Here is a 23,550-nt window from a genome sequence, read left to right on the forward strand (position 1 = left end):
GGCAACAGAGCGAGACCCAGACTCAAAACAACATAAATAGACCTTAGGGCACTTCATGTTTGACATTGTACTGTTATTTGTAAAGGAAATACTTGTTTCTTACCTCTTACCTCTTTAGTAACATCTCATTCTTGTCACTGGGCTGCAAATTCTGGAGCCGTCTAACACTTTAGTGCCCCCACTGACTCTGCCTCTGATAAAATGATCTCCTTTGCCTTTGTCTCCCACTGCTGCTGTATGTTCAGGCCCTTACTCTTTCCTCTAGATCAGGAATCAGCACGCTTTCTCTTTAAAGAGCCAGATCGTAAATGTTTTAGCCTTTACAGGTGGAGTAGTCTCGGGCACAGCTACTCAGTGCTGCCATTGTAGGGCAAAAGCCTCCAGAGACCATATATAAATGAATGAGTGTGGCTGTGGCCAGTAAAACCTCATTACTGAAAAATGCAAGGCTTGGCCTGCTAACCGTATTTTGCTAATCCTTGCTGTTGATTCTCTGTGATAGAAGAGCTCAGTCTACTCCTCTTTCCCAGAAGAACTTTGTGAAATCCACTCTGAGCTTGTAGGTGTCCTGCTGCCCAGCCCCTGCAGGCCATCTCCATTGCCCTTGGAATGTCGTCCAGCCCTGGCTTCCCCTGGTAGTCTGATCATCTTGCTGTGCTTCAGAAATCAAGGGACCAGAGCAGTTTCTCACATCAGGCCTGCCTTGCCCCTTTCTTGTCATTTCTTACTAATAAAAGGTGGAAGCAGGCTAGCTAACCTTTCTATAGTAACTGACATTTGTGAGGCCTTTTCACATAAGTACACCTCTAAAGTTGGTGTAATCACCATCCTCAGTTTAGAGAAGTTAAAGGGCTTAGAGAAGTTTGGAAGTGTAAGGGGTATCTCGAAAGCTCTAAGTGGCTAAGCTGAGGCCCGACTCGAGTGTTCTGGCCCAGAAGGCCAGGCTCCTTCTATCATGTCACACCCATCTGCCAAGGCCAAAATTGTTTTCTGAGGTTAAGTCACAGAGTTTCCTGAAGAGTGAGAAGATGTAACTATTTTCTGAAAGGCGAATGCTCGGCTAGCAAAGCGAGGCGGCAGAACGATGGCCATCACCCCTCGCCACTACCTGGACTTCATCAATCACTACGCCAACCTGTTCCACGAGAAGCGGAGCGAGCTGGAGGAGCAGCAGATGCACTTGAACGTGGGGCTTAGGAAGATCAAAGAGACAGTCGACCAGGTGCGTCACAGGCACAGATTCCTCACGGGAGTGAGCTGCAGTGAGGACCCCTTTCCATATAATTTCTGCATATTTCTCATCTCTGAGTGTGGGCTTTGCTCTTTAGGTAGAAGAACTGCGTCGTGACTTGAGGATAAAGAGCCAAGAGCTGGAGGTGAAGAATGCAGCAGCCAATGACAAGCTGAAAAAGATGGTGAAAGACCAGCAGGAGGCTGAAAAGAAGAAGGTATGGTGTCAGGGAATTCTGGCCTGTAAGGACTGAGCATTTTCCGTCTCCAATGAGAGAGTAGGAAATGTAGTTCAAAATGGGTCTTAGGGTTAGAGAGAGAGAGGGAGAGAGAGAGAGAGAGTGTGTGTGTGTGTGTGTGTGTGTGTTGGCAGAGTGAAGAATGTTGTTTAGAATTTAGTCAGCAAATTAACCAATGCTTAACCCATACCTAAGCCATCCCTCCTTTCTAGGTTATGAGCCAAGAAATCCAGGAACAGCTGCATAAGCAGCAGGAGGTAATTGCGGACAAACAGATGAGTGTCAAAGAAGATCTTGATAAGGTGGAACCTGCTGTCATTGAGGCCCAGAATGGTATGTAAAGACTGTCAGAGCTTTGATGTCTAGGAAGGGTGGTCTCCGTCAACATTACTGTGGAGTTCAGGTCACTGAACATTGCACATATGCTTCCCTCAAAGGTTCTGGTTTCCAAAAATATCATTAGTAACCATCTGAAGCTTTTTCTGAATGCTTGAGATTGTCTTCATCTCTCAAAGCAAAGTTCCTACAAAGCTAGATTGTATTTACCGTGGTGAAACCCCTCTCATAAAAGAAACTTCACAATATAAGCTTTGTGTCAATATACGTTTTTAGAGATCTGTTGATAATTACATAAGTATGCTATTTATCAATCCCTGACTTGAATTTCACCAAGAAATATAAAATATTCAGTGTAACTGTCTTGTAATTGTTTCTCAGTGTTCTGGCTATGACCCAATTGCTAATTTAAGTATTGATAGCAGTCACTTCTCTTTTTCCATTCCTTACATGCCTATAAGATGCTGTAGAAATAGGGCAACAACCTGCCATCCTGTTTTAGTTTGCAATTTACACAGTGAGTAAGACTGCTCTCAGCCAGGTGAGGTGGCTCGCACTAATCCCGGCACTTTGGGAGGCCGAGGCAGGAGGATCATTTGAATTTAGGAGTTTGTGACCAGCCTGGGCAACATAGCTAGACCCCCATCTCTATTTTAAAATAAATGAATAAATGAAAACAAAAAAAAGAGTGCTTTCTTCTTGCCAACTGTATTTAACCTGTTTCAAATAACCCAATTATCTGTAGTTTTTACCTTATACAACAAGACGAATTCAAATGCACCACTCAACCTATATATTTTCATTCAGAGTTGGATTTGGATGACAATTTAATGTAGTTCTCACCTTCTAAATAATTACTTAAAATTGTTTTACAAAAATTTCAGCCTAGAAAACTATTTTAGTGTATAGAAGTCATTGGCCATATTTTTTGTTTTGCTTTGTTTGAGACAGGGTCTCACTCTGTCCCCCAGGCTGGAGTGTAGTGGTGCAACCATGGCTCACTGTAGCCTCAGCCTTCCCTGTTTCAGATGACCCTCCCACCTGAGCCTCCTGAGTAGCTGGAACTATAGGTGCGCGCCACCACACCCAGCTAATTTTTGTATTTTTTGTGGAGTCAGGGTTTTGCCGTATTGCCCAGGCTGGTTTCAAACTGCTGGGCTCAAGCGATCCACCTGCCTCAGCCTCCAGAAGTGCTAAGATGTGTGAGCCACTGTGCCTGGCAGCCATTGTTTTAGAACTGTTAACGCCACGTCTTTACTCATCCCTCTAAATTGTAGCAAATTTAAAATGTCTGTTGAAATTATAATAAATGCACAATTGCACTTAAAATATTTTGTAAAATATTTTTTAAAAATATTTTTGGCCAGGCGCAGTGGCTCACGCCTGTAATCCCAACACTTTGGGAGGCAGAGGCAGGTGGATCACCTGAGGTCAGGAGTTCAAGACCAGCCTGGCCAACACGGCGAAACCCCATCTCTGCTTAATACAAAAAATTGGCCAGGCACAGTGGCTCACGCCTGTAATCCCAACACTTCGGAAAGCCGAGGCAGGTGGATCACCTGAGGTCGGGAGTTCAAGACCAGCCTGACCAACATGGAGAAACCCCGTCTCTACTAAAAATAGGAAATTAGCTGGGCGTGGCAGTGCATACCTGTAATCCCAGCTGCTCAGGAGGCTGAGGCAGGAGAATCACTAGAACCTGGGAGGCAGAGGTTGCAGTGAGCTGAGGTCGCACCACTGCACTCCAACCTAGGCGACAGAGCTAGACTCAGTCTCAAATAAATAGTAAATATATTCTTAATCTTTATGGAGATAAAGAAATTAGGACTTGTGAGACATTTTAAAGGTAATATCCTGCTTTTTAAGGAATGCTTGCATTTTGTAAGATCTTTATAATCATTTAAGAGATCAGCTACTTACCCTATTCCAGAGGGTTTAATACAGAAAAGTCTCCCATTTCTTAGCTCTTCTAAGCAGCTAGCTGTCCTTTCTCTCATTGGAGTTGGAGCTCCTGGCTGTTTGGTTCATTCTCACCATGCTTTGCTCTATCTTCTCCCACCCATCGACCCTCATCCACTCCTGCTGCCACTCAGCTGTGAAGTCGATCAAGAAGCAGCACCTGGTGGAGGTGAGGTCCATGGCCAACCCTCCTGCTGCTGTGAAGCTGGCGCTGGAGTCCATCTGCCTGCTGCTGGGGGAAAGCACCACAGACTGGAAGCAGATCCGCTCCATCATCATGCGGGAGAACTTCATCCCCACCATCGTCAACTTCTCTGCAGAGGAGATCAGGTGAGAAAGTGGAAGTGCCAAGGTATTGCCAGAAATTGAAATCAGTTGTTCAGGCCAGGCACAGTGGCTCACGCCTCCAATCCCAGAACTTTTGGCTGTTCAGGCCAGGCACAGTGGCTCACGGCTCCAATCCCAGAACTTTTGGCTGTTCAGGCCAGGCACGGTGGCTCACGCCTCCAATCCCAGAACTTTTGGCTGTTCAGGCCAGGCACAGTGGCTCACGGCTCCAATCCCAGAACTTTGGGAGGCTGAGGCAGGTGAAGTGCTTGAGCCTAGGAGTTAGAGACCAACCTGGGCTACATGGCGACACCCTGTCTCTACAAAAAAATACAAAAATGAGCTGGGCGGGGTGGCATGCGCCTGTAGTCCTAGCTACTTGGGAGGCTGAGGTGGGAGGATTGCCTGAACCCAGGGGATCAAGGCTTCAGTGAACCGAGATCACACCACCGCACTCCAGCCTGGGTGACAGAGAAAAACCCTGTCTCATTCAAAAAGAAGAAAGAAAGAAATTGTTCAAGTGTTGAGCACATTTTCAGCTTTCGCCTGAGAACCAAGGGTCGGTCTAGCTCATCCCCAGTGGTCAGTCACTGGGGCAATGAGATGGGAGCTGGCTCTGGTCTCTTCCATTTTAATTTTATGAAAACTCTTCCTTGCTTTTGTCCTGCATGTGTTTAGAAATATCATTCGTCTTTTACAGTGACGCCATAAGGGAGAAGATGAAGAAAAATTACATGTCCAATCCAAGTTACAATTATGAAATTGTGAATCGGGCTTCCCTGGCTTGCGGCCCTATGGTGAAATGGGCAATTGCACAGGTGATTAACACAGCCAGGAGCTCCCGTGTGAAAGGTGACCTCTTTTCCTGTCACTTAGATAACAGTTATCAATTGGTTCTTCCCAGCTTAACTATGCAGACATGTTAAAGAGAGTGGAGCCCCTACGCAATGAGCTGCAGAAGCTGGAAGATGACGCCAAGGACAACCAGCAGAAGGCCAACGAGGTGGAGCAGATGATCCGAGACCTGGAAGCCAGCATCGCCCGCTACAAGGAGGAATACGCCGTCCTGATCTCAGAGGCCCAGGCCATCAAGGCAGACCTGGCAGCTGTTGAGGCAAAAGTAAGATTATCATCATTGATCCTCAGCCTTTCCTGCTGTGGAAGCAGAGATTAACACACTTCAACATGCGCTGCATGCACCATGCTGGCCTTGGTGAATTCGCTCTTTAACATCTGTAAGGCCCCGGAGGACTTTTTTCCTGGAAAATAATACACACTGAGTATTCACTAAGTGTTGTTAATTAGGATAGATTGATACAAACTGGACACTTTTCAGCCGTTGAATCCCCCACCGGCAGCTCCAGACCTGTTTGCTCTGCTGCCTGAGGGCCTCGCTCAGTACCCAGCTTCTGCCCCGCTGAGATTCTGAGTCGTGTGTGGTCATTAGTTATATATGATCTGGGTCTCATCTCTTCTGGGACTGTGAACAACTTGGGCACGTTTCTAACCCACCCAAAACCCTGCACATAATGTGGATGAACCAATTTGCAGGATTCGGTATAAATCCTGAAAGGCCTGATCCCTGAGCATCTTGTTCGGTTTTCCTTTTAGGTAAACCGGAGCACTGCTCTTCTGAAGAGCTTGTCTGCTGAACGTGAACGATGGGAAAAAACAAGTGAAACTTTCAAAAACCAGATGTCCACCATTGCTGGGGACTGTCTCTTGTCAGCTGCGTTCATTGCCTACGCGGGTTACTTTGACCAGCAGATGCGTCAGAACTTGTTCACTACCTGGTCCCATCACCTACAGCAAGCCAACATCCAGGTGAGAATCACGGGGAGTTCAAAAAGGATGTGTGAGCAGTGTGAGGCAAGCTGGTGTTTAGTGCACAGTTAGAGTCTTGAGAACAGTCCCATCTGTGGCTGTGAAGAGGAGGAAAGGTAACGGCCTTGCCTTTCAGTTCCGTACAGATATTGCCAGGACGGAATACCTTTCCAATGCTGATGAGCGTCTTCGCTGGCAGGCCAGCTCCTTGCCTGCTGATGACCTTTGCACAGAAAATGCCATCATGCTGAAACGATTCAATAGGTATGAGCTCGGGTGCCAAGGAGAGGCGTGGGAGGAATGTGGGTGGTGATCTTGACTTTTTTTCAAAATACACCCTTGTTTGAAGAGAGGAATAGAAAATGGGGCGTGGGCATACAGTGCTGGCAGCTTGGTGCTCCTCTGATGGTGGGGCGTGTGCTGTTCTCGTTATTGTCAAGTGTCTGAGTTATTCTGCAGTGAATGCTTCTTGTAACCTTCTAAAATTGATTGGCAGGGGCCAGGCACAGTGGATCACGTGAGGTCAGGAGTTCGAGACCAGCCTGGCCAACATGGTGAAATCCTGTCTCTACTAAAAATACAAAAAAATTAGCCAGGCGTGGTGGCATGCGCCTGTAATCCCAGCTATTCAGGAGGCTGAGACAGGAAAATCTCTTGAACCCAGGAGGCAGAGGTTGCGGTGAGCCGAGATCACGCCACCGCACCCCAGCCTGGGCAACAGAGTGAGAATCCATCTCAAAAAAAAAGACATAAAAATAGGCCGGGCACGGTGGCTCACACCTGTAATCCAAGCACTTTGGGAGGCCAAGGTGGGCAGATCACGAAGTCAGGAGTTTGAGACCAGCCTAGCCAACATAGTGAAACCCTATATCTATTAAAAACACAGAAAATTAGCTGGGCATGGTGGCAGGCGCCTGTAATCCCAGCTACTCAGGAGGCTGAGGCAGGAGAATCTCTTGAACCCGGGAGGCAGAGGTTGCAGCAAGCCGAGATGGTGCCACTGCACTCCAGCCCGGGCGACAGCACAAGACTCCGTCTCAAAAAAATAAAAATAAAGTGGATTGGCAGGGTTGTGTTTGGGGGTGGACATTCAAACAGTCCTCTGTTACAAGAACTGAAAATAGCTAGTTAAAGGGGAAGTACTACCTGTTTTTCTGCTTAGGAAGGACAGAATAAGAAATGGGACGTAACTGCAGTGAAGACGGGCTAGGTGCCGAGAGGGCTCCACATCTCACCGGGTGGTGCCAACAAGAGTATGAATCAATCAGTACAGCCTGTGTGCAGGGCTGGATTTGCCTAAGTGACTCTTTGACCTAGGAGTTCCACTTCTAGGTGTTCATTCAACAGTAGCCTGGCCTAGGTACAGAATGTGTGTAGGTACCAAGTGTGTACCAGCTGACGACTGGAGATAACTCAGATGGCCCTCCTGAGGGCCCACCACGCCGTGGTGCTGGGTAGTCTTTGCCAACACAGGACATTCGAATACAGGCTGGACAGGTGCAGAGCGGACAGTAGAGGCCTCCCCCGAGGCCACAACTCCCACACTGACACATGTGTCTGTAAATGCTTAGACCTTCTCTGTAAAGACAGACGAAAAACTGGTAAAAGCCATCACCTGGGCAAGGGACTTTGGTGACCAAAGAATAGGGTCAGAAAGGCAGGGCAGCGTGGTTCTTCTCACCATATGCCCTTTTATAGTTGAGTTTTGTAAAAGCTTGTGTGTATATTACCAGTTGGGTTTTTTTTTTAACGTTTTAACTGGCTAGACCATAGGTAGATCACATTAGCTTATTTGTGCCCTTCTTTCCTCATTTGTAGAATGGTTCAATAACAGTGTCGGCCTCATAGGGCTGTTATGAGGATTACGTGACGTAGTGTCTGTAATTTGACACGGTCCTTGGCAATTAAAATTCTGTATAATGTTAATCCCTTGCTGCTGCTACAGCATTGATGTTGATACCTGCTGTCTAGAAGGATCGTAAACATGAAAAAGCTATTCTAACAGTGCAGGATGCTGAGAGGATGATTGTCCCAGAAGGAAAAAGATTTTTAACTATGGCCCTCTTGGTGTATGACTCAAGCTACCTCCTCATGCCAATAGTTGTTCAAAAGGATGAGGTGATGTTAGCATTAAGCATGTAAGCTTTATTGGTAAACCTGAAAACGTCTCCGGAAACCACTCTCGGGTGGTGGTAACAGCCTATCAATCAGGGTCTCTCATCAGGGACTCGGCTAACCGTGATCCTGTGCTTTCCCCATTCAGTGTTTCAACCTTCTCTTCTGTGGCCTCATCCTCAGGTATCCGCTGATCATTGACCCCTCTGGACAGGCCACAGAATTCATTATGAATGAATATAAGGATCGTAAGATCACACGGACCAGCTTCCTGGATGACGCCTTCAGAAAGAACTTAGAGAGTGCACTGAGATTCGGTAACCCCCTTCTGGTCCAGGTTGGTGTTGGCCTTTGAATTCTTGAAACACTGCATTCAAGAGTGAATTCCTTTTTGGGGGCTGCATTTAGTTTTCAACTTTGTAAGACTTCATTTTGTATCAGAAGGATAAAGCTTTGCGGTGGTTCTGTAATAGATAAATTCAACAGAATCATTATTTGCATTTAAAATTCTATTCAGTGGTCGGGCGAGGTGGCTCACACCTGTAATCTCAGCACTTTAGGAGGCCGAGGCGGGTGGATCATCTAAGGTCAGGAATTCAAGAAAAGCCTGGCTAAACCCCGTCTCTACAAAAAATACAAAAATTAGCTGGTTGAGGTGGCTGGCACCTGTAGTCCCAGCTACTCGGGAGGCTGAGGCAGGAGAATCACTTGAACCCGGGAGGCGGAGGTTGCAGTGAGCCGAGATCATGCCACTGCACTCCAGCCTGGGAGACAGAAAGAGACTGTATCACAAAAAAAAAAAAATTATATTCAGTACAGCCATAAAAAGCAAGAAACAGCCAGGCGTGGTGGCTTATGCCTGTAATCCCAGCACTTTGGGAGGCCAAGGCAGGCAGATCACAAGGTCAGGAGATCAAGACCACCCTGGCCAACATGGTGAAAGCCCATCTCTATTTAAAATACAAAAATTAGCCGGGTGTGGCGATGCACACCTGTAGTCCCAGCTACTTGGGAGGCTGAGGCAGGAAAATTGCTTGAACCCGGGAGGCGGAGGCTGTAGTGAACCGAGTTCGCGCCACTGCACTCCAGCCTGGGTGACAGAGCGAGACTCCATCTCAAAAAAAAAAAAAAGAACAAGAAAAATGTTCAAGAAACAAGAACAAGGAACATGTTCCTTTGCAGGAACATGGATGGAGCTGGAGGCCATTATCCTCAGCAAACTCATGCAGGAGCAGAAAACCAAGTACCAGATGTTCTCACTTAGAAGTGGGAGCTAAATGATGAGAACACATGGACACACAGAGGGAACAACACACAGTGGGACCTTTCAGAGCATGGAGGTTTAGGCTTATAACCAGGGTGATGAAATAATTTGTACAGTAAACCCCATGACAAGTTTACCTATGTAACAAACCTGCACTTGTATTCCTGAACTTAAAAGTTAAAAATGTGTTGTTTTTAAATAAAGCATGTAAGGTCACTAGGAAGCATCAGAATTGCAACGAGATGAATTCATTATGCAAATGGAAAAAAATTTTTAAGAAATGAAATAAAATGCCATTCCGAGGGTCTGTGTCAGCACTGTCCCCAGAACTTTCTGCAGGGGCAGGAATGCCTTATGGTCCACACTGTCCAGTGTGGTAGCCACTAGCCTTGGGGGCTGCTGAGCACTTCCCATGGCTAGTGTGACTAGGAACTGAGTTTTAATTTTTTATTTTATTTTTTTTTGAGACAGAGTGTTGCTCTGTCCCCCAGTCTGAACCTCCCAGGTTCAAGCAATTCTGCCTCAGCCTCCCAGGTAGCTGGGACTACAGGCATGTGCCATACACCCCCAGCTAACTTTCGTATTTTTAGTAGAGATGGAGTTTCACCATGTTGGCCAGGCTGGTCTCGAACTCCTGACCTCAAGTGATCTGCCTGCCTCAGCCTCCCAAAGTGCTGGAATTACAGGCGTGAGCCACCACACCTGGCTGAGTTTTTAATTTTAGTTCATTTAAATGTAAGTAGCCACACATAGCTAGTGGCCACCGTACGCAAGTGGCGGGTGGCTTTTGGGAAGGTATGCTTATCCAGAGTAGGACAGCAACATAGCATTTGGGTGAAGATAAAGTTACAAAGCCCTGACCATCAAGTTCCACCCGTGTGGAATGCAGGATGTGGAAAGCTACGATCCAGTTTTGAACCCGGTGCTGAACCGTGAAGTGCGGCGAACAGGGGGGAGAGTGCTGATCACCCTCGGGGACCAGGACATAGACCTGTCGCCGTCGTTTGTCATCTTCCTGTCCACCCGGGATCCAACTGTAAGGAATGGGACCCTTCCCCAGGGAAATCTGGCAGGATGTGGTTTTGAAGCTGGATTAAGACAGACTGTTCTGTTACCTATTTTGGCAGGTCGAGTTCCCACCAGATCTCTGTTCCCGGGTTACTTTTGTAAACTTCACAGTTACCCGTAGCAGTTTACAAAGCCAGTGTCTAAATGAAGTACTTAAAGCAGAAAGACCTGATGTGGACGAGAAACGATCTGATCTTCTTAAACTTCAAGGTAGGATCTGGACCTGTGGCTTTTAAATGGTTGGTGCAGGGGAAGGGGCCGAACTTTTAAGTGACTAGGATGTTCCACGTTTGTGGCAAACACTTCTGAGAGCATACCTTTTGAAGGATTATTGCAAACTCTGGATGTTTTATTCATTTAAGGGGAATTTCAGCTCCGTTTGCGTCAGCTGGAAAAATCTCTACTACAAGCTCTGAACGAGGTGAAAGGGCGCATTTTGGATGACGACACGATCATAACCACTCTGGAGAACCTGAAGAGAGAGGCTGCAGAGGTCACCAGGAAAGTTGAGGAGACGGACATTGTCATGCAGGAGGTGGAGACCGTGTCCCAGCAGTACCTCCCGCTCTCCACCGCCTGCAGCAGCATCTACTTCACCATGGAGTCCCTCAAGCAGGTGGGTGCCTTGGCCACGCAGAGACTGGCGGGCCCCGCACAGTAGCTCCTTGGCCGCACAGAGGCTGGCGGGCCCCGCACAGTAGCTCCTTGGCCGCACAGAGGCTGGCGGGCCCTGCACAGTAGCTCCTTGGCCACGCAGAAGTTCAGCGGGGTGCCGAGGGAGCTGCCTCACCGCTGCCCGCTGCTTCCTTTCAGATACACTTCTTGTACCAGTATTCCCTCCAGTTTTTCCTGGACATTTATCACAACGTCTTATACGAGAACCCAAACCTGAAGGGTGTCACCGACCACACACAGCGCCTGTCCATTATAACGAAGGACCTCTTCCAGGTAGAGTGAGGTCCTCAGCCGCTCCCTGGCCGGGGGGGAGGCAGGGTGCTGCTTCTCTTATGGAACAACATCGTCTCCTGCTCTTGTCCCAGGTGGCGTTTAACCGAGTGGCTCGAGGCATGCTGCATCAGGACCACATTACCTTTGCCATGCTGCTGGCGAGAATCAAACTGAAGGGCACCGTGGGGTAAGAGCACTCATGCCCACAGGAGGATGCCATATTGCTGGTGGCCCACAAGGGTTTCATGATCAGATACATGCTTTTATTATTTCTTTTATTTTCTCTTTTATTTTCTTTATTTTATTTTTTGAGACGGAGTCTCCCTTTGTTGCCTAGGCTGGAGTGCAGTGGTGTAATCTCACCTCACTGCAACCTCCACCTCCCAGGTTCAAGCAATTCTCCTGCTTCAGTCTCCAAAGTAGCTGGGACTATAGGCGCAGGCCACCACATCTGGCTAATTTTTTTTGTATTTTTAGTAGAGACGGGTTTTCTTCATGTTGGCAGCCCAGCCTGGTCTCAAACTCCTGACCTCAAGTGATCCGCCCACCTCGGCCTCCCAGAGTGCTGAGATTATAGGCCTGAGCCACTGTGCCCGGCCTGTTTTCTCTTGTCTTAAATCACAGCTGTTATCTTAGTGACAGTGGGAGTGAACATGAGAGACCCTAGCTAACCTGTTGCACCCTTCGCAGGGAGCCCACCTACGATGCAGAATTCCAGCACTTCTTGAGAGGAAATGAGATTGTCCTGAGTGCTGGCTCCACCCCCAGGATCCAGGGCCTGACTGTGGAGCAGGCGGAGGCGGTGGTGAGGCTGAACTGCCTTCCCGCGTTTAAGGACTTGATTGCAAAGGTTCAGGCAGATGAGGTGATTGTTCTCTTGAATGTTCCCAGTAGGTAAATGTTGGCCTTTTCCCAGGAAATGTAAGGAATTGCATGTGGTATAAAACCCAGAATGTTGTGTCTGCGCTCTCGCGTCAGACTCTCACTCAGTCGTGGGTTCTGCCCCAGAGGCCGGCCCTGCTCCATGGGTGCTTCCACTATTGTCTCCACAGCAATTTGGCATCTGGCTGGACAGCAGCTCCCCGGAGCAGACTGTGCCCTACCTCTGGAGTGAAGAAACACCTGCAAGTAAGCTCCACTGTAGTTTTCTTTCTGGACCTGAATGTAAAGTTGGGTTTTGCTGCTTAAAGGGATGCTTTAAAAAAACACAAAGTTACTAGCCTGGGCAACATAGTAAGGCCCCATCTCTACAAAAAATAAAACCTTAGCCAGGCGTGGCGGTGCACACCTGTAGTCCCATCTACTCGGGAGGCTAAAGCGGGAAGGTCACTTGAGCCTGGGAGGTCGAGGTTGTGTGAGCTGTGATTGCACCACTGCACTCCAGCCTGGGCAGCAGACAGAGGCCTGTCTCTGAATGAATGGTCACTGATTCCCAAGATAAGTATTTCAGTGTTAAAACTTTTTAAGGAAACCACTTAGGGAGATCGCTTCTAGGTAGGTGTTGGTTTAGAAGTAAATCAGAAATTTCCAATTCCTATTCATCTCATGCTTAAAGACCACAAGAGAACTAGATGGGGAGCTCCTGCCTAATGCTAAGGAGTTAACTGGCTGTATTCATGCTGCAGACAGGAATGGAATGCCATCAGCCGTTTTTGAGTGTGTTAGGCCAGACCCTGTGCAGACAGGAATGGAATGCCATCAGCCGTTTTTGAGTGTGTTAGGCCAGACCCTGGGCTAGCCAGGCTGAGGGGAAGTGTCAGACTGTGGAGGGCAGAGCGTGGAGCCCCCTTCCTGAGTACCCTCAGGTGTTCTCAGGAAGTGAGCAGGTATTAGTTTAGTAATCTAAAAATCAGCAAATGGCACCTTTGTCCTATGGATACATCCAGGTAGTAAGGTGTTCTCACAGGCGTGTCCAGAGGGCTCACGGAAGGCACAGGAGATGTGGCTGAATTTCCTGATTTGAGCTGATCCTGAAATGCTGAGCATTTGCTGAGTGGGTGCTTTGGGAAGAACAGTCCAGGCAGGGGAGGGCGTCTCCGAGTCCATGCTTCCACCCAGCACCAACCCCTCTGTACCTGTTTCAGCACCCATTGGCCAGGCCATCCACCGCCTGCTCCTGATCCAGGCTTTCCGGCCCGATCGCCTGTTGGCCATGGCCCACATGTTTGTTTCAACAAACCTTGGGGAGTCTTTCATGTCCATCATGGAGCAGCCGCTCGACCTGACCCACATTGTGGGCACAGAGGTAATGTCCTGGTACAGCCCGGGCTTCCCAAGGGACTCCATGCCCACCTCCCCAGCCACAGCTGGCAGCAGCCCTGGCATCTGCTCTCACTCTGGGCTACAGTCTCCTCCTAAGACCAGGAACTCGCTGCAGATTCTCAACATCTGGCTGCATGGTGCCCACACCTCTGGGCCCAGAAAGAACATCTTCTCAGGCCCCTCACTCGGGGCTCTCCTTTCCCTTGACAGGTACACACTATTTGCTGGCACTGCAATAACTTCTGCCGTCTTTGTTTGCAGGTGAAGCCCAACACTCCTGTCTTAATGTGCTCTGTGCCTGGTTATGATGCCAGTGGACATGTCGAGGACCTTGCAGCCGAGCAAAACACGCAGATCACTTCAATTGCAATCGGTAAGGATGCTTGAGGGGCTTCATGGGCTGGAGCCCTGCAGGATTCGTGGTGGGCATTGATGTCCGAGGCTGCCGCTGCTAACACTAAGTTTCCCTGCACCAGGCTCTGCAGAAGGCTTTAACCAAGCAGATAAGGCAATAAACACTGCTGTGAAGTCGGGCAGGTAGGCCTGTTCTCTTTGGCTGAAGAAAGCCTTAGTCCCCAGGCATTCAGGCAGGCAGCCTGGCGTGCTGTGTGACTCTCACTTTGTGTGTGCAGGTGGGTGATGCTGAAGAATGTGCATCTGGCCCCAGGGTGGCTGATGCAGCTGGAGAAGAAGTTGCATTCCCTGCAGCCACATGCCTGCTTCCGACTCTTCCTCACCATGGAGATCAACCCCAAGGTGGGTGGTTGAAGGAGTGGAGATGTTGCAGGCTGGCCTGGCACTGTGCTGTCGGCACGTGTGTGGTGGAATTGAACAGGCGCCCGCATCCACACCCGAGCATAACGGGAACGGCGCTCTCCCTTAGGTGCCTGTGAATCTGCTCCGTGCGGGCCGCATCTTTGTGTTCGAGCCACCGCCAGGGGTGAAGGCCAACATGCTGAGGACGTTCAGCAGCATTCCCGTCTCACGGATATGCAAGGTAAGTACCTTGTCCTCCTGGTATGCTTTCCCCATAGAAGCCAAAGCCCAGTCCCATCACCAAATGCAGAAGTGGGTCCCTGGGCCCCCGGAAGTGCCATGTGGTGAACTGCACAGCTGCTTTTGCTTTTCAGCTGTAGGTAAAATTTCCTTCCATGGCTGGGCACCGTGGCTCACACTGGTAATCCTAGCACTTTGGAAGGTCGAGGTGGGAGGATCACTTGAGCCCAGGAGTTCAAGACTGTCTGGGCAGACCAGGTGTGGTGACTCACGCCTGTAATCCCTACACTTTGGGAGGCTGAGGTGGGCAGATCACTTGAGGTCAGGAGTTCAAGACCAGCATGGCCAACATGGCGAAACTCCGTGTCTACTAAAAATATAAAAAATTAGCCAGGAGTGGTGGCGTGCGCCTGTAATCCCAGCTACTGGGGAGGCTGAGGCAGGAGAATCGCTTGAACCCAGGAGGCAGAGGTTGGCAGTGAGCTGAGATCACATCACTGCACTCCCACTCCAGCCTGGGCGAAAGAGCAAGATCCCGTCTCAAAAAAAAAAAAAAAAAAAAAGACCTGTCTGGGCAACATAGTGAGATCCTGTCTCTATATAAAATTTCCTTCCTTTGAGCAGGTTGAAAAGTAAAAGCCATGTTTGATTATGGGGTGTGATGAGGTCCCAGAGGAGCAGAGATGCCCACGGAGAAGCTGGGACTCAGAGTTGTGTCCCCAGGTGGCAGGCAGTCTTCTCTCCCCCAGCACAGGCCCCCAAGACCAGACAGAGCCCTCCCAGGCGCCAAGTGAAGACCGAAACTCTTGGGCAAGAGGAGGGGGATTGTGGCAGGGGTTTCGTTCTGTCAATTCTGTTCTATTTTGTGCCACATTCACCTTTTCTGACATTCTTAGAAACTCTGTCTTCTCTAGATTTCTTACTGGCTGAATAAATTCTGATGGTCTCATTGGATGACACGTCTATTAGTAGAAAAGTTGGCATACTTTTCTCCTAGCAGCAGTACTCATGTGAATCTGCCGCCATCGTCAGGATGTGGAGAGCTCTTTGTAAAGCTTTGACTGACCTGGCATCTGCACTGTTTTTGGCGAAGTGCTGTTTTCTAATGACTCTGTGCTTGGTCACTTTCCTCACCAGTCTCCCAACGAGCGTGCCCGCTTGTACTTCCTGCTGGCCTGGTTCCATGCGATCATCCAAGAACGCTTACGATACGCACCACTGGGGTGGTCAAAGAAGTATGAATTTGGAGAGTCTGACCTGCGGTCAGCCTGCGATACAGTGGACACGTGGCTGGATGACACGGCCAAGGCAAGTGTGGGCCATGCCAGGACAGACAGTGGACGTGTATCTGGGAAGGATGCTGCAGGGCGTGGTGCTGAGAGGCCAGACTCTGCGTGGAAGAGCGAGCTGACCCCTCGTGACCGCCAAAGCCTAGCTGGCCATGGGGAGTGAGGAGGAAAGCTGTGCCCCTCGAAAGGAAGCCCCGGGCCTGCCCGCCTCCGACCACACACACGAACCCTGCTTTTCCTCCCCCAGGGCAGGCAGAACATCTCACCGGATAAGATCCCGTGGTCTGCACTAAAGACCTTAATGGCCCAGTCCATTTATGGCGGGCGCGTGGACAACGAGTTTGACCAGCGTCTGCTCAACACCTTCCTGGAGCGCCTGTTCACAACCAGGAGTTTCGACAGTGAGTTTAAGCTGGCATGCAAGGTTGACGGACATAAAGACATTCAAATGCCAGATGGCATCAGGTATGCTGCTGCCTGCCGGAATGGAGACAGTTGTGATGTCAGGGTGTCTGGTGTCACTCAGAGGTGACCCCTGACATCATTTCCAAATGCACTGGTTTTCTAGGCGAGAGGAGTTTGTGCAGTGGGTGGAGTTGCTCCCCGACACCCAGACGCCCTCCTGGCTGGGCCTGCCCAACAACGCCGAGAGAGTCCTCCTTACCACACAGGGTAGGCAACAAGGATCCTCCCCACACGCAGGGTGGGTGGCGAGGGTCCTACTCACACTCAGGGTGGGTGGCGAGGGTCCTCCCCTCACGCAGGGTGGGTGGCGAGGGTCCCCACACGCAGGGTGAGTGTGCGCTGCTGTCCCACGGCCCTCCCTGGTTATGCTGGGTGTGGCTCTGTCAGCCTCGGCCTTCCTGCCAGTCTCCAGCTGCTCCTAGCTCCACTCCGAGGGGAGGCAGAGGAAAGAACTGGCTCTAACAGGGAACTTCTCTGCAGCATCAACTCAGTTCTAGAGAAAAGGCTTGATATTTATGTAAATGAGCCTAGAAATAACATTTAGATGTTCATCTCATATTGAAAAGCAGTTACTGGCTGGGCACACTGGCTCACACCTATAATCCCAGCACTTTGGGAGGCCAAGGCGGGCAGATCACTCGAGGTTAGGATTTCCAGACCAGCCTGGTCAACATGGCAAAACCCCATCTCTACTAAAAATACAAAAATTAGGTGGGCATGGTGGCAGGCACCTGTAATCCCAGCTACTCAGGAGGCTGAGGCAGGAGAATCATTTGAACCCGGGAGATGGAGGTTGCAGTGAGCCGAGATCACGTCACTCTACTCTAGCCTGGGCAACAGAGTGAGACTCTGTCTCAAAAAAAAAAAAAAAGCCGGGCGCAGTGGCTCACGCCTATAATCCCACTATAATCCCAGCACTTCGAGAGGCTGAGATGGATGGATCACGTGAGGTCAGGAGTTCGAGACCAGCCAGGCCAACATGGTGAAATCCCATCTCTACAAAAAATACAAAAACTAGCTGGGTGTGGTGGTGGGTACCTGTAATCCCAGCTACTCTGGAGGCTGAGGCAGGAGAATCTCTTGAACCCGGGAGGCAGAGGTTTCAGTGAGCTGAGAACACGCCATTGCACTCCAGCTTGGGCAACAGAGCAAGATTCTGTCTCAAAAAAGAAAAAAGAAAATCAGTTTCTTTTTTCTTCAAGAGTTGAAAAGTACCTGATATTAAGTGATTTTTTAAAACCATTCATCTTCCCTAGAATTTTTTAGCAGTCTTTTTTTCCTTTTCACTTACTTACAAGATGTTTTTTAAGACTTCAAGTGCTGTGAGCCAGAAGGGAGCTAAGAAATTCTCCAACCCAGTGGCTCTCACAGTGTGGCTCCCAAACCAGCAGCAGCAGCAGCCTCCCCAGAACTTCTTAGAAATGCAGGTTCCCAGCCGGGCACGGTGGCTCAAGCCTGTAATCCCAGCACTTTGGGAGGCCGAGGTGGGCGGATCACAAGGTCAGGAGATGGAGACCATCCTGGCTAACACAGTGAAACCCCGTCTCTACTAAAAATACAAAAAAAATTAGCCGGGTGTGGTGGCAGGCACCTGTAGTCCCAGCTACTCGGGAGGCTGAGGCAGGAGAATGGCGTGAACCCGGGAGGCGGAGCTTGCAGTGAGCCGAGATGGCACCACTGCACTCCAGCCTGGGCAACAGAGCAAGACTTTGTCTCAAAAAAAAAAAAAAAAGAAATGCGGGTTCCCAGGCCCTGCCCAGGCGCATTCTATCAGGACAGGGGACGGGCCCAGCAACTGGCCTTCACAAAGCCTCCAAGCACTACACGTGGGGTTGACAGCAGCTGATCAAATCTCAACTTTTTCTTATGGGAAAAAGTCACGAAAAGCTAAGACGACAAGGGCATTGCTGAAACTCACAGCTGGTTAACAGGACAGAATCAGGAGGGAAAGCCAGGCGAGCTGGGCGGGTCTGGAGGGAAAGCCAAAGCCAGGCGAGCTGGGCGGGTCTGGAGGGAGAGCCAGGCGAGCTGGGTGGGTCTGGGGGGAGAGCCAAAGCCAGGCGAGCTGGGCGGGGCCAGAGCACACCGCAGGCACCACAAGGCTCGGGGTAATCCCAGCCACATGGTGGCAGTCACAGGCCAAAGGACACTGTGGTGACCAGTTTTCTGAGTTAAGAGGGCAGGTGGCACCCCCTCCTGGAGCGTCTCTCGAGCACGCACTCACTCATGGTCGGGCTGAAAGCGGGCCGGGGCTTGGCCCAGGTCTCACAGTGAACCCAAACCCAGGGTCCTGAAGAGCCTTCCTTGAGTCTTTGGACTCGGGCTGCTGGTTCTGTTTTTCTTTTTTTTGCTTTGAGACTGAGTCTTGCTCTGTCACTCAGACTGGAGTGCAGTGGTGCAATCAGAGCTCACTGCAGCCTCAGCTTTCTGGGCTCAAGCGATCCCCCCATCTCAGCCTTCCAAGTAGCTGGGACCACAGGTGCCACCACCACACCTGCCTTTCTAATTTCTTGTAGAGATGAGGGTCTCACTATGTTGCCCAGGCTAGTCTTGAACCCCTGAGCTCTAGAGATGCTCCCGCTTCAGCCTCCCACAGTGCTGGGACTGTGGGCGTGAGCCACTGTGGCTGTCTTGCTGGTGCTGGGACTGTGGGCGTGAGCCACTGTGGCTGTCTTGCTGGTGCTGGGACTGTGGGCGTGAGCCACTGTGGCTGTCTTGCTGGTGCTGGGACTGTGGGCGTGAGCCACTGTGGCTGTCTTGCTGGTGCTGGGACTGTGGGCGTGAGCCACTGTGGCTGTCTTGCTGGGTCAGTTTTAATAGTCATGTTCTTGACCTGGTAACAATTCTTATTCTGTGTTTGTCTCCTTAGCTTTCTGGTCAGGCCATTGTCTGTGCTTTAAAAACTTATATGACTGGCCAGGCGTGGTGGCTCATGCCTGTGATCCCAGCACTTTGGGAGGCCGAGGCGAGCAGATCACCTGAGGTCAGGAGTTCAAGACCAGCCTGGCCAGCATGGTGAAACCCTGTCTCTACTAAAAATACAAGAAAAAATTAGCCAGGCACGGTGCCACATGCCTGTAATCCCAGCTACTTGGGAGCCTGAGTCAGGAGAATCGCTTGAACCCAGGAGGCAGAGGTTGCAGTGAGCCAAGGTCATGCCACTGCACTCCAGTCTGGGTGACAGAGCGAGACTCCATCTCAAAAATATATATGTGTATATATATATGTACACACGGCTGAGCACCTTCCAGATTTTGCTGCAGTTCCCAGTGTGGACTCACTCACCATGTGGCCTTTACGTTCAAGTCCCTTTTCCCTCTGTGATTTCTTGCCCGTCCCCTCCCTCCCTCCTGCTGCGACTGTGGGACTGTGGCCCAGGTGTGGACATGATCAGTAAGATGCTGAAGATGCAGATGCTGGAGGATGAGGATGACCTGGCGTACGCAGAGGCCGAGAAGAAGACGAGGACAGACTCCACGTCCGACGGGCGCCCTGCCTGGATGCGGACACTGCACACCACCGCGTCCAACTGGCTGCACCTCATCCCGCAGACGCTGAGCCACCTCAAGCGCACCGTGGAGAATATCAAGGTAGCTGGGAGGGTGGCGGGCCGGCCAGGTCTCAAGGTCCCAGGTGCTGGGTATGGTCACGGACCATTGTTCCGTGGACCATTGGTTCCACTGTGCCGGACGGAACGTACTCACACCGGTGTCACCTCAGGGCAGGTGTCCAGCTGAGCCCAGGCATTGGGCAAGATGAGTTGGCCCTTTTGAAATGGACTGAAAACACTCCAGAAGATTGTGAGATAGGCAGACAGCTCCACAGCGAGCAGCTGCAGCCCTTCCTCCCTAGAGAGCCCCGAGAGCTGCGACTCAGGCAGGGGCCTCAGCGGGTTTCTGAGCAGCCTCAGCTTCACACAAGCTCGGTTCCAAGTCACGCTCTGCCAAAGCTGTCCGTGACCCTGGACAGTTCGGAAGCTCTGGGGCTCTCCCCGGAGGCCGAGTTACTTCTGTTTGACCTTTACACTGGAGAAAGGACCTCTTCCTAACTTCTCTTCACCCTTTTGAACGATTTTAGGATCCTTTGTTCAGGTTCTTTGAGAGAGAAGTGAAGATGGGCGCAAAGCTGCTTCAGGACGTTCGCCAGGACCTTGCAGATGTCGTCCAGGTGTGCGAAGGAAAGAAGAAGCAGACCAACTACTTGCGCACGCTGATCAACGAGCTGGTGAAAGGTGCGTGAGAGGCCGAACTCGTGGTGTGGCCTCCGGCGGGCACCTTGGCCAGGGGCCACGACCCAGCCCAGCCACACAGCACCACGTGCAGACAGCCAGGCCTGCAGGAGCTTCCCTCTGAGAGCAGCTCTGTGCTCTTACCCTCAAGGTGGGCGGGGGGAGGGGAGGGGCGGGGCTTAGAAATGCTGAAGAATTTGTTTTTCTTCTGTGCTGGTTCACTGAATGTTGACCAAAATCTTTACACAACTTCTACAGTTTTTTAGGGGTCTTCCAAGACGACAGTGAATGGGGAATGTGGTGGTCCAGGATGGTGACAGACGGTAGTAGGTTATGGCCTGTGAAGAATGGGTGTCCCCCAGGACAGTGGAAAAGCAGGGGCAGGCGGGCATGGGGGGCTCATCCAAAGTTGTGGGGAGCCCCCAGCATCCTCCTATTTGCCCCAAAAGCCCTAATTGCCAGGAACACTGAGCCACTTGTGTGACATGAGTTTTTAGCCACGGTTTTACTTGGATGTGAGTATGGTCCTCCAGAAAGACACACCTGGACTAATTCGACCCTAGAAACTGCACGGTTCTGAGACATGCTCTGGACCAGCCTGAGCTAGAGCAGATGTGGTGAGGGCAGCGCCAGGGGCATAAAGCGCAGCCTGGGAAAGGCAGTAGGTGGAGCCGCCAGCCGCCTGTGTGGGCAGCCAGGATGCCGTAGCACTTGCACATTTGTCCCATCTGTGCTGGGGGAGTTGTGAGAGCTGACACCCTGGGCTCTGTGTGCCTTGGCTGCAGGGATCTTGCCTCGGAGCTGGTCCCACTACACGGTGCCTGCCGGCATGACCGTCATCCAGTGGGTGTCCGACTTCAGCGAGAGGATCAAACAGCTGCAGAACATCTCACTGGCAGCTGCATCTGGTGGCGCCAAGGAGCTAAAGGTGAAGGCGCTCCTGACGAGTCTGGGGTGGTCAGCAGCTGTCCTGGGCTGGGGTGGGAGTGGCTCTGGGGAAAAACACAGGGCCCAGGTCTGACCTGAGCTCCTTCCCCTGGGGGCTGCTGCTTTCCACAGAACATCCACGTGTGCCTGGGTGGCCTGTTCGTGCCTGAGGCGTACATCACTGCCACCAGGCAGTACGTGGCCCAGGCCAACAGCTGGTCCCTGGAGGAGCTCTGCCTGGAAGTCAACGTCACCACCTCACAGGGCGCCACCCTTGACGCTTGCAGCTTCGGAGTCACGGGTGAGTGGAGTCTCACAGAAAATACTGGCTCTTCTTTGCAGGTGGCCTCGGTGGCCTGAGACCATTGTTCCCAGATACATGCACTTAGGGTGACCGGCTGGAGGTCGGGTGGAGCCTCTGGGCGCCCTGTGACTGGGGTTTGTGTGGCTGTTGTGTTCACCTCAGCCTGGGTTTTGGCTTCCGCCTCACAGGTTTGAAACTTCAAGGGGCCACGTGCAACAACAACAAGCTGTCACTGTCCAATGCCATCTCAACCGCCCTTCCCCTGACGCAGCTGCGCTGGGTCAAGCAGACAAACACCGAGAAGAAGGCCAGTGTGGTAAGGAGGCACTGCCTTTCCCGGGCATTCTGCAGGGACCCCTGCGGTAACAAGGGCAGAGGCGGCTCCTCTTCTATGCCTGGGTTCCACTTGGAACGGGAAATGAGGTTCACAGAGGAAATCCACTTCGCACCTGTCCAAACCTCTCCTTGCCGGGCCCCATCAGCTGTCCCGGGCAGTCTTCCAGTTTTCTTACTTTTCCCCTAAGCCACCAGTAAACCCCTCTGCTTCTGCAGGTAACCTTACCTGTCTACCCCCTCTGCTTCTCCCGCAGGTAACCTTACCTGTCTACCTGAACTTCACCCGTGCAGACCTCATCTTCACCGTCGACTTCGAAATTGCTACGAAGGAGGATCCTCGCAGCTTCTACGAGCGGGGTGTCGCAGTCTTGTGCACAGAGTAAACTTTTCTAGCTGCCCCTTTCTGTAATAGTGAAAGTTGGTATTTAACATTTATTCATTTTTAAAATATTTGGAAGGTCTGAGCTTGTGAAAAGAAAGTGGTTGGTCTGAGGTTGGAGGAAGCTGAATGGAATCTGACCGTTGGGACTGGTGGAAATTGGAAGGATACCGGGAGGTATTTGGGAAGGCCAATGGCGTGGCTCCTTTGAGGAAATAAAACACTAAGCATGAGCCGGCTCCGCCTCTTCTGTCTCCGCTTTCATCCCAGGGCACAGAGCCTTGCCTTCCATGCAGCCCAGGGAGGGCAGCCCACGGCAGCCATGCCCCTCCCCACCTCGCTTTCATCATGAGCTCGCTCCCGAGCGGCCACAGCACTCATGAATGAAGACCTTGGGGCCCTTCACAGACATAGATGCAGCCAGCTGTGGCTCTGAAGGCCCTGGGGCCCGGGCACCATGGCTCACACCTTTAATCGCAGCACTTTGGGAGTCTGGGAGTTAAAGACCAGCCTCGGCAACATAGTGAGACCCCCATCTCTATAGGAAATTAAACCAGGTGTGGTGGTGCGTGCCTGTAGTCCCAGCTACTTGAGGGCTGAGGTGGGAGGATCACCCAAGCCCAAGAGGTCGAGGCTGCAGTGAGCTGTGATCTCACCACTACACTCCAGCCTGGGTGACAGAACGAGACCGTGTCTCAAAAAAAAAAAAAAGCCGGGCGCGGTGGCTCACGCCTGTAATCCCAGCACTTCGGGAGGCCGAGGCGGGCGGATCACCAAATTAGCCGGGCATGGTGGCACATGCCTGTAATCCCAGCTACTCGGGAGGCTGAGGCAGGAGAATTGCTTGAACCTGGGAGGCGGAGGTTGCAGTGAGCTGAAAAAAAAAAAAAGGCAGCCCCCAGCCGCTTGTATTCTTCACCAGGGCCCCAGGACTTGGCTCCAGACAAGGGAGTTTTGTGCTGTAGACGAGGGAGTTGCCCATCGCCGCCCTAGCAAGTCCATTCCCACACGACCTTTCCAGTGGTGACGATGACAGTGGCCCATACAGCTGGCT

The 23,550-nt window shown here is 51.1% G+C and overlaps 1 protein-coding gene across 1 annotated transcript in view; it reads left to right on the forward strand.

Moving 5' to 3' along the window:
- DYNC1H1 (dynein cytoplasmic 1 heavy chain 1) overlaps positions 1-22,729 on the forward strand; it is an 86,312-nt gene extending 63,583 nt beyond the window's left edge. The window contains exons 49-78 of the mRNA XM_034938173.3: positions 1,049-1,222; positions 1,329-1,448; positions 1,682-1,802; positions 3,899-4,094; positions 4,792-4,909; positions 4,996-5,211; positions 5,703-5,915; positions 6,052-6,179; positions 8,214-8,367; positions 10,184-10,330; positions 10,422-10,572; positions 10,725-10,978; positions 11,176-11,310; positions 11,403-11,497; positions 12,001-12,175; positions 12,363-12,438; positions 13,395-13,555; positions 13,834-13,945; positions 14,049-14,109; positions 14,205-14,328; positions 14,456-14,569; positions 15,706-15,876; positions 16,105-16,322; positions 16,426-16,529; positions 19,701-19,912; positions 20,400-20,553; positions 21,336-21,478; positions 21,610-21,778; positions 21,970-22,097; positions 22,372-22,729. Coding sequence (XP_034794064.1) covers positions 1,049-1,222; positions 1,329-1,448; positions 1,682-1,802; positions 3,899-4,094; positions 4,792-4,909; positions 4,996-5,211; positions 5,703-5,915; positions 6,052-6,179; positions 8,214-8,367; positions 10,184-10,330; positions 10,422-10,572; positions 10,725-10,978; positions 11,176-11,310; positions 11,403-11,497; positions 12,001-12,175; positions 12,363-12,438; positions 13,395-13,555; positions 13,834-13,945; positions 14,049-14,109; positions 14,205-14,328; positions 14,456-14,569; positions 15,706-15,876; positions 16,105-16,322; positions 16,426-16,529; positions 19,701-19,912; positions 20,400-20,553; positions 21,336-21,478; positions 21,610-21,778; positions 21,970-22,097; positions 22,372-22,500 — 4,473 coding nt within the window. The 3' untranslated portion in view covers positions 22,501-22,729. The remainder of the gene's footprint in view (positions 1-1,048; positions 1,223-1,328; positions 1,449-1,681; positions 1,803-3,898; positions 4,095-4,791; positions 4,910-4,995; positions 5,212-5,702; positions 5,916-6,051; positions 6,180-8,213; positions 8,368-10,183; positions 10,331-10,421; positions 10,573-10,724; positions 10,979-11,175; positions 11,311-11,402; positions 11,498-12,000; positions 12,176-12,362; positions 12,439-13,394; positions 13,556-13,833; positions 13,946-14,048; positions 14,110-14,204; positions 14,329-14,455; positions 14,570-15,705; positions 15,877-16,104; positions 16,323-16,425; positions 16,530-19,700; positions 19,913-20,399; positions 20,554-21,335; positions 21,479-21,609; positions 21,779-21,969; positions 22,098-22,371) is intronic.
- The last annotated feature ends 821 nt before the right edge of the window (positions 22,730-23,550 follow it).

The sequence above is a fragment of the Pan paniscus genome, chromosome 15 (genome assembly GCF_029289425.2).
Source record: "Pan paniscus chromosome 15, NHGRI_mPanPan1-v2.0_pri, whole genome shotgun sequence".
Classification (NCBI taxonomy): Eukaryota; Metazoa; Chordata; class Mammalia; order Primates; family Hominidae; genus Pan; species Pan paniscus.